The following is a 10000-nucleotide window of genomic DNA, read 5'->3' as shown; positions in this document are numbered from 1 at the left end:
CCCTCTCCCCAAAAAAAAGAAAGCCGTATTTGTCCGACTAAGGAGACTAACATCAGGGACGAGGTCATTACGTCTGGTCCTTGAACGTGAGCTGACACGTTGTTTCGGGCTAGAGTCTACAGTCGGACTAATTCATTAAAAAAAAAAAATTGTTGTTTATGGGCATTGTGTCTTTTTGGACATAGGTTATCGTAAGCTGTTTAGTCATTCGAAAACCATGAATTGGTCAATTGACTTAAGCTTCTACCTGCATAGAATCCTTCCATACGGCTTTTGTTTACATGGAGTTGGTGTGGTTAGTTTCCTGATACCGGCATCAGTCCTTGTTTACATTTGTTATTTATTTTATACTTTATTTTAATTGTATGTATTTGAATCTTATATCACTGCATACATAGTAAAGCGCATTAATTATATGAGAATCTGTCAATTTATTGTGTTCCTTATGTATGTCAGTTGAGCGAAGCACACACACACACAGGATAGTTGATAAATATATATATATATATATATATATATATATATATATATATATATATATATATATATATATATATATATATTCTAGTTGATATATACACAGGATATATATATTATATATATATATATATATTATATATATATTATATATATATAATATATATATAATATATATATATATATATATATATACATATATATATATATATATATATATATATATATATATATATATATATATATAATATTTTTTTTTTTTTTTTGCGTCAGATTTCCTGCATGGGTATTAGGCTTATATACTGTATATAAGAAATGCGGCTTATTTCTTCTGGTCTGGTATGGTTTTGAAGACTATTGTCGGAAGCAAGAAGCTTCCGACAATAGTTTTCCTAGCCAATAGAGAGGCTAGCCATGGTCAGCCATCCAGTTACTAGCCATATCCAAATAGTACAGTGATTTCATAGTACAGTATTTCTTTTCTATTGCCACTAATCATCCGCAGATTGTGTTCACATAATTCACTGCGTCATCGAGTTTCCTTCTGGATAGATTTGTGAAGCAGAATGATAACGTCGCGGAAGAGGACAAAAAGGAATTAGGCGGTAAACGAGAGAGGAAGAAATTTGAAAAGAGAGAGAGAGAGAGGGGCGGTTGGTGGAGGCGGGAAATGCGTGTAGTGGGGAAGTTGGGTGTGAGAGGTGGGGTGAGGGTGCCCGCACTTTCATCGCTCCACTGATTTGTTCCTGTCCCCCTCTGTTGCTGCTTTTCCTGCTCTGGTTACGGCTGATCCTCTTACTGTCTCCTGTTGTTGCTGTTTTCTCACTGGTGCTGTTTATTTTCACTGTTGTTTGAGATATTGAGATGCCGCCGGTATTACCGGTAGGTCACCCACCTACATCCATGAACACTTACCTACTCACTCACTCACCCACCTCTACATCCATGAACACACACACACACCCCAACAACCTCCCCCCCCCCCCTCAACAACTGTACCCTAACGGGCGTACGATAATTTGCGTGGGCAGCCTCAAAGCCGTACATTTAGGCTCAACGCTTAGTTTCAAATGTGGCGATTAAAACGCCGCTATCTTGTTATTGTGGCTGGGAATAAACAGGAAAATGGCCGAGGTATGGTAGTTATTGTGTGGTGGTATTTGTTGTTATGAGGGGCCGTGGCAGATGTGTGTGTGTGTGTGCGTGTGTGTATGTATATATATATATATATATATATATATATATATATATATATATATTATATATATATATATATATATATATTTATATATATATATATATATATATATATATATATATATATATATATATATATATATATATATATATATTATATAATACAACAGCTGCCACATGCCTTGAAGCTTCGGCAACACCACAAGACACTGCCAGACTTAGAGCTGTAGCAGCTCCCCATGCAGGGGACTTCTTATTAGCAACCCCAACGTCAGCAACTGGCACTCGTCTCACACCGCAGGCCCTCTGAATTGCTGTGGGTCTCCGCCTCGCTGCCCCAATCCACACCGAATACAGTTGTTTTTGCGGCGAGGCAGAGGCCGACAGGTACGGACGGCATGGCCTTCTCTGCGAAAGGACAGGAGGATGGCATGCAAGACACGGCGAGGTTAACGACATTATTAAGAGAAGCCTTACCACAGCCGGTTGTCCAGCAGAGAGAGAATCTCGTTACCTAATGCCCCGCAACTCTGATGAGCCTGTCGGTCGCCCAGACGGGATCACGGTGAACCCCTGGAAGAATGGTAGACAGTTGGCGTGGGACTACACTTGCGTTTCAACTTTAGCCAACACCTATGTTGACTTCAGTGTTGCACATGCAGGCGGTGCTGCCAATCACCGGGAAGCAGCCAAGTCTCGAAAATACATAGATCTTGATCACCACTACAATTTTGTCCCAATTGCCTCAGAGACACTCAGAGACTATATGCAACTGAAAACTCACTTCTGGGGTGTGAGTTTTCAGTTGCATATAGTCCTGGGGACCATTTAGGCTTGTTCGCGCATATATATATATATATATATATATATATATATATATATATATATATATATATATATATATATATATATATATGCGCATATATATATATATATATATATATATATATATATATACTTACATTAGATGGGGTACCCTGCAGTGCCCGAGTCTTGCTTCCCCTCTCTATCACCTCTCCAACTTTTCTCTCCACATTTCTCCCGTTCTCTCCTTCCCTAAGATGGGAGAACGTGCTAAAAAAACTATGTAAACAAATCTCCGATTTCAGACTTCTTAACCAATGCAGGAGGTAGCTATAAGGGCCGTTATTTCCTAAAGGGAGGCACTGTGGCCGACCCTGACCAGCCTATGACATATTACCCATGTGTCATCTTGAAAAAGTTGGGTGAAGCTTGCCCCAAGCATCTGACCTTACCTTGCGTTTACCTTGTGGTGTTGTCGGGGGTCAACGCCCCAGTCTCTGATCAGGGGCCAGATTCACGAAAGCACTTACGCAAGCACTTATGAACCTGTACATCTTTTCTCAATCTTTGACGGCTTTGTTTACAATTATTAAACAGTTAATGAGCTCCGAAGCACCAGGAGGCTGTTTATAACAATAACAACAGTTGAATAGGATGTTTTCATCCTTGTAAAGTGTTTAATAAATGTAACCAAAGCCATCAAAGATTGAGGAAAGATGTACACGTTCGTAAGTGCTTGCGTAAGTGCTTTTGTGTATCTGGCCTGGGGTCTCCTGGTTGGCGTTCTGGTCAACCAGGATTTTGGACGCGTCTGTCGTATGAATTACAGCGTGGTTGATCAGGTATCTTTTGGAGGTGTTTATTGTTCAAGTTCAAGAGAGAACTTGATCAAGTTCTCTCATAAGCACCGGGAGAGGCCGGGCAGTTATGTTACTTATGTATAGTGAGAGTGTTGAAAAGTCTTGGGCCTTTGATGTTGATAGTTTTCTCTTAAGAGAACATACTACACACCTACATACACCCTCCCTGTCTCTCCACACATACACTCCCCATCTCCCCACATCAATATAACAAACTTCAATACACACTGTCTCAGTATAAACATTTTCACACTCAACATTCCCCACCACACTCCCCATATCCCTCCCCCTAATGTCCTCCCATATACACTACCCGCTTCCTCCCTCCTTGCCCATACACTCCCTTTCACTATCACCCTTAACCAAAAGGTTACACCTAAAATTCAAATCTCTCATCTAAACATATATGTTTTGAAAATATCTTAATTCACTATTCTTTAAAGTAATGCTAAAGTCTATTGACTGGCTGAATATTTCACAGCCACAGACTTCATAAAGGGAAAGGGGTCCTTGGGGCTCTCCCCTCAGTTTAGGGGGGGGGGGGGGGAGGCACTGGGCTGACCCCAACCTTTCAATAACACTTGATGCAATTATCATCAGTCTTGCAAAATTTGATGAGGCTAGCCCCATGCGTCTAGCCTACAGGCAGAGAGACATTCACTTTTAAAAGATATTGATATTCAGTTTGCATTAGTGTGTATATGAACACACAAACGTCAATTAGATGGTTTATAAAAAACATCGGTACCTATTGTGTAAACATTGTAATCAGACCATACGTAGCATTTTTTATAAATATTATTATCTTTGTTAAATGCAAAGCGTAAATAAATGCGAGGGTTCGTCTTTTGTTTCAGGAATGGAGCCCAAGAGCATCAAACAAGAGCGGGAAGGCGGGAAAGACGAATTGGCCAATCAGGAGGCGGCAAGCGACTCCCGACCGCCCTCATTGGTCCAGGGGCTAGCCAATCAGGACTCTCGCAGCACCCGGAGCAAAGGTAGGCTTACAGGCGATTAAAGTAGATTTGGCGAATCCTAGCCGATCATGACGCGAATTTAATCCCCTTCATTACCAGCCGAGCCGCGTCGCCAATATTCTACTCTCCCCTCCCCCTTCCCCCTCCCCGAAAATATATATCTGTGTCGGCCAATGGGCACCTCCGGGAAGCCAATGGCTCCCGCCTTCTCTCTCACTGTACCATTTGCCAGATTTTTTGGTTAATTCTTCGTGTACAATTGATTTTTTCTCAGTGGTTTTGGTAGTACATGAATTCAGCTTGAGGCTTCATTTTGGGGAGTGTTTTGTTATCAGTTTTGTTTATTATCCCCGTTTTCTTATTTTTTTTAGGATTTTATTGCCCTTTTTAGTAATTGTTTCTTAGTTTTTTTTTTTTTACTTGCCGCTATTTTCATCAGTATTTGTTCCTACGCTGATGTGTTTTTCCTGCTCGTGTACACGTCTTTACTTTACTGTCTACCATTGTTCATCATTCGTGTCCTCTGCTTTTATTTTTGGCTGTCGGTAAATACCTCTTATTTTTATTCCCAGTGGGTTATAGAGAAAGTGTTTTCACCGAGCGTCGTTTGGCCTGGGGTTAAAATTAACGGGAGTCGTATTCGGCCAGCCCCTTTCAATGGAGTTTTGATTGGGTGTCGTTTCATCGGAGGCGTAATATCAACTTTAGGTGTCGTAATAACGGAGGTCTCCTGATAACGGAGGTGGCCCCAAATAACGGAGGTCTCGTAATAACGGAGGTGGCCCCAAATAACGGAGATGGCCCAAATAACGGAGGTGCCCCAAATGACGTTGGTATCAGAGGAACACAGGTGTGTGTGTCGGCAGGAGAAGTAATTTATGAGCAGTAAGTTAACGCAGCTGTGCGGGAGGGGGGGGGGGGGGATCAGACTAAACAGGTGTTAGCAAATGTGTGTATGCACACCTGAAATGTTACAAACACCTGTGAACCTTACACCTGTGTCCACACTTGGTTCATTATACATGTTACAGAGAGAAAGACAGAGAGAAAGAGAGAGAGAGAGAGAGAGAGAGAGAGAGAGAGAGAGAGAGAGAGAGAGAGAGAGAGAGAGAGAGAGAGAGAGACGGAGGAATAAATCGAATTTAGGATGGGACAGAGGGGGGTGGGGGGAAGGAATGGCGCCCAAGCACTTGGACGGTCGGGGGATTGAACGCCGACCTGCATGAAGCGAGACCGTCGCTCTACCGTCTAGTCAAAGTGGAATGACAGAGAGGATGGAGGTAGCGAAGGAAGGAGAAAGAGAGGGAGATAAACAGAGAATGATATGGAATAAAGAGAGAGAACGAGAGAGAGAGAAATTTGCAGATAAATTCATTGCTAAATGAATATATATATATATGTATTCCTGGGAGGTGGAGTGGTTTAATATATATATATATATATATATATACATTTATATTTTTGTGTGTGTGATTTAAGATGAAAAATAGCGTATTTGTCGCGAGTGAGTTGGTGGATTTCCTGAATGGTTGATTGTCTTATCTGAAGGGAATGTTTCGTCAGGTGGTGGCCGGGGGGGGGGGGGGGAGACAGATCTACCTCTCTCTCTCTCTCTCTCTCTCTCTCTCTCTCTCTCTCTCTCTCTCTCTCTCTCTCTCTCTCTCTCTCTCTCTCTCTCTCTCTCTCTCTCTCTCTATACTAGTGCTGGCAGTGTTGGTGATGGCTGCACCAGTGTTGGTGATGGCTGCACCAGTGTTGGTGATGGCTGCACCAGTGTTGGTGATGGCTGCACCAGTGTTGGTGATGACTGCACCAGTGTTGGTGATGGCTGCACCAGTGTTGGTGATGGCTGCACCAGTGTTGGTGATGGCTGCACCAGTGTTGGTGATGGCTGCACCAGTGTTGGTGATGGCTGCACCAGTGTTGGTGATGGCTGCACCAGTGTTGGTGATGGCTGCACCAGTGTTGGTGATGGCTGCACCAGTGTTGGTGATGGCTGCACCAGTGTTGGTGTGGCAGTGTTGGTGATGGCTGCACCAGTGTTGGTGATGGCTGCACCAGTGTTGGTGATGGCTGCACCAGTGTTGGTGATGGCTGCACCAGTGTTGGTGATGGCTGCACCAGTGTTAGTGATGGCTGCACCAGTGTTGGTGATGGCTGCACCAGTGTTGGTGTGGCAGTGTTGGTGATGGCTGCACCAGTGTTGGTGATGGCTGCACCAGTGTTGGTGATGGCTGCACCAGTGTTGGTGATGGCTGCACCAGTGTTGGTCTGGCAGTGTTGGTGGTGGCTACCTTCCTCCCTGTGCCTCTTCCCTTCTGTTTCACAGCGCCTCGTTTCTGCTTTCAATTCAATTTCTTTCTTTATTATGCACCCCATACCCATCCCGTGGGCGGTGGTGTAAAGGGTTACAGAGGCACATAATCGGTTCAGGAACTGAACCCTCTAGTTCGTTTAGCTAAGCAAATAAAAAAATTTCATCATCCGAAGACAATCAAGTAGTTGTCGTCATTGTTTCTTTGTCCACTATTCTTTGTTACCAATATTTCCTTTGTTGTTCCAAGGTGTGTGTTCCATAACTGTAAATTTACTGGAAGGTTTGGGAATTATCCCCTATTAAATTTTTAAATTTTGCCCCGAGGGCCGAGTTTATTGGGCAGCGCCACTCATCTTATGAGTGGACACACCGCCATAGCAGCATGTACAACACTCCCCAATAGGAAGAAAACCCGCTGGGTTGTTCATCCTGTTGTGCTCTGTGCCACGGGGCTCCGTCGCACAGAGGCACGGTGTACACAGCGCTCGGTTACGAGGTTACACACCGTTGGGTCTGGCTAGCGACCGGTTTGGTGATCGGGCTGAGAGTCAGGGGTCTTGACTAGTGGAACCTCAAGGAGTGGAGGAAGCTTTCTGTGCCCGTTAATGGAGAAGTATTGAAGCCCTTCCGTAGGAGCCCTCCCGTAGGATCTTCCCGTAGGAGCCCTCCCAGGGGGTGGCAAGACTTTGTGCGTTGGTACACCTGCGATTACTCCCGTTGTCAGCTGCGTTATATTTGGTGTGATTCCGTTGTTAACAGCCCCCAGTAGTTACTGTGCTTTTGATGCCTTAGCAACGGTGGTAATGACTCCCTAGTTACGGTGTACGGGTTTACTATTTGTGTCTGCTGAATCGAGCTTTTAGCTCTTGGACCCCCCCCCCTCCCTTTCTAACCGTTTTCTAACGTACTGACTTACGACCTATTTTTGTCTCTTATCATATCTACTACAGATATTTCTCTCTTAACACACACACACATCCCCAGGAGGCAGCCCGTATCAGCTGTCTAACTCTCAAGTACTAACTTACAGCTAGGTGAAAGGCAACAGATGAAAAGATGCCCCATTTGTTTCTGCGTCGGCCTGGAATCGAACCCGGGTTGGTACTCTGTGTGCGTATATGTGTGAAATATGAAATAGAAAATATGAGCATCAAGTTCGTACAGGAATTCAGTGGCAGCACACACAGGTAATGAGGAAGGAGCCGCCCCAGGGAACACTTCGCCCAGAAATAATAGCAACCCAGAATGAGAAAGTCAGAGAATCTTGCGATGGACCAAATCTATCTCCAGAAGCACCTAACCTACAGGTTAATAAGGGTTATAAGACATAAAATAAGCTACAAATGAGGACAGCTTTTAGGAAGATGGTCATTATATAAAGAGCGTAGAATAGCGCTCAAGAGGCTGATAGATACGATTATCACAGTGTTGATCAAGAGAAGTACTATAGAGGAGACCTGATCACCACGCACGAGGTACGCAGAACCGCTAAGTGAAGAGGGCTGTTCACTCAATGTCTCTTGAGGACCGTACACGTTGTGATCAGGTCTCACGTGGCTGGCACGCGTGGGAACAACGAGGCGACACAGGTGCACTTACAGGACCCTCAAATGAATTAAGGAGATAATAGGGATTTGGGTCTCCCCGCGCCAGCGTGAGGTGGTGGCCGACTCCACAATTTTTTTCTGGGCAGCTAAAGTCCAAGATGTTTGGAAGTCAGGACGCCATACCCTTGTGCCTTTCTGTCTGTCCTCCTCCCTTTCCCTTCACCCTCCCCCATTCCTACCCAGGGTGTGGCTTGGGAAGTGTCTTCACCCAGCATGGGTGAGACAGGAGGGGGTATAACCCCCCCCCCCTTTTTCTAATTCTCCCATTTTTACCCATGAAGGCTAATCTTTTTTTTTGGAGGGGGGAGTAAAGAAGCTGGAGAGGCACTGGTGAAGGAAAGTTTGGAAGTGGGAAATACAGTGAGAGTTATGACAGCAGGCGGACTGTCCGCCTTGCTGACACGATGTGTGGGTGTTGGCTAGTCACTCACCGTGGGAGGAGAGGCAGGAGGGCGGGCCCAGGTGGTGGGTGGGAGAGAGGGGCGGGTCCAGGTGGTGGGTGGGAGAGAGAGAGGGGCGGGCCCAGGTGGTGGGTGGGAGAGAGAGAGGGGCGGGCCCAGGTGGTGGGTGGGAGAGAGAGGGGCGGGCCCAGGTGGTGGGTGGGAGAGAGGGGCGGGCCCAGGTGGTGGGTGGGAGAGAGGGGCGGGCCCAGGTGGTGGGTGGGAGAGAGGGGCGGGCCCAGGTGGTGGGTGGGAGAGAGACGGACGGGCCCAGGTAGTGGGTGGGAGAGAGAGAGGGGCGGGACCAGGTGGTGGGTGGGAGAGAGACGGGCGGGCCCAGGTAGTGGGTGGGAGAGAGAGAGGGGCGGGCCCAGGTGGTGGGTGGGAGAGAGAGAGGGGCGGGCCCAGGTGGTGGGTGGGAGAGAGAGAGAGAGGGGCGGGTCCAGGTGGTGGGTGGGAGAGAGGGGCGGGGCCAGGTGGTGGGTGGGAGAGAGGGGCAGGCCCAGGTGGTGGGTGGGAGAGAGAGGGGCGGGCCCAGGTGGTGGGTGGGAGAGAGGGGCGGGCCCAGGTGGTGGGTGGGAGAGAGGGGCGGGCCCAGGTGGTGGGTGGGAGAGAGGGGCGGGCCCAGGTGGTGTGTACCTCGGTAAACCATCATCAACGCGGCCGTGACACCCGCACCAGCTGCGTCCTTCATTACTCCTGCACCTGCTGCTGCCGCCTCCTCCTGCTGCTGCTGCTACTGACCCATCCTTGTCCTCCTGCTGCTGCTGCTACTGACCCATCCTTGTCCTCCTGCTGATGCTGCTGCCGGTCATGCTCCTGTTTCTGCTGGCATTCTCTCTCTGCTGTTGCTCCCTCCCCTCTTCCTTCACATCTCTCCCCCCCTCCCCCCCCTCGTTCCTTCCCCTCTCCCTAGCCCAGGCACATTGCATGCTCACAGGTGCAGTTGGTACATTTTATTGCAGGTAAATTGCAGGTGCGCTTATGGACGCTGCCTATTGCTGTCGATGGCTTTTTAATGTTGCTTTTTATCGAACAGCGAGATGAACTCTTGTTCCCAAATGCTGCCGTCCTAGGAATGGGGAGAGAGAGAGAGAGAGAGAGAGAGAGAGAGAGAGAGAGAGAGAGAGAGAGAGAGAGAGAGAGAGAGAGAGTGAGTGAGAATTCCCTGATCAATGAAGAAAAGATCTTTATGTGTGTAGTCTTCCTGTACTGGATGCTGGTCACAGAGCAGCAAGAGTGAGGTCTTCCAGTGGGCCCAGGTGCTGACCAAGACCTTTGGTCAGGTCAAAGGTCTTGGAATTGGTAGGGGGTGGATAAT

The 10000-nt window shown here is 46.7% G+C and overlaps 1 protein-coding gene across 12 annotated transcripts in view; it reads left to right on the top strand.

Moving 5' to 3' along the window:
* The window catches only part of LOC123757117 (protein CBFA2T1), a 186407-nt gene that overhangs the window by 8666 nt on the left and 167741 nt on the right, over positions 1–10000 (top strand). For all 12 annotated transcript variants that reach the window (XR_011228376.1, XR_011228375.1, XR_011228374.1 and 9 more), the window contains one exon: positions 4196–4336. Coding sequence is in view for 9 of the 12 variants with exons in the window: in XM_069323692.1 (XP_069179793.1) it covers positions 4198–4336 (139 nt within the window). In the remaining 3 variants the exon portion in view is untranslated. The remainder of the gene's footprint in view (positions 1–4195; positions 4337–10000) is intronic.

The sequence above is a fragment of the Procambarus clarkii genome, chromosome 13, assembly GCF_040958095.1.
Source record: "Procambarus clarkii isolate CNS0578487 chromosome 13, FALCON_Pclarkii_2.0, whole genome shotgun sequence".
NCBI classification, from domain to species: domain Eukaryota; kingdom Metazoa; phylum Arthropoda; class Malacostraca; order Decapoda; family Cambaridae; genus Procambarus; species Procambarus clarkii.
Note: the sequence above shows the minus strand (reverse complement) of the source record. Positions and strands in the feature narration are given on the sequence as shown.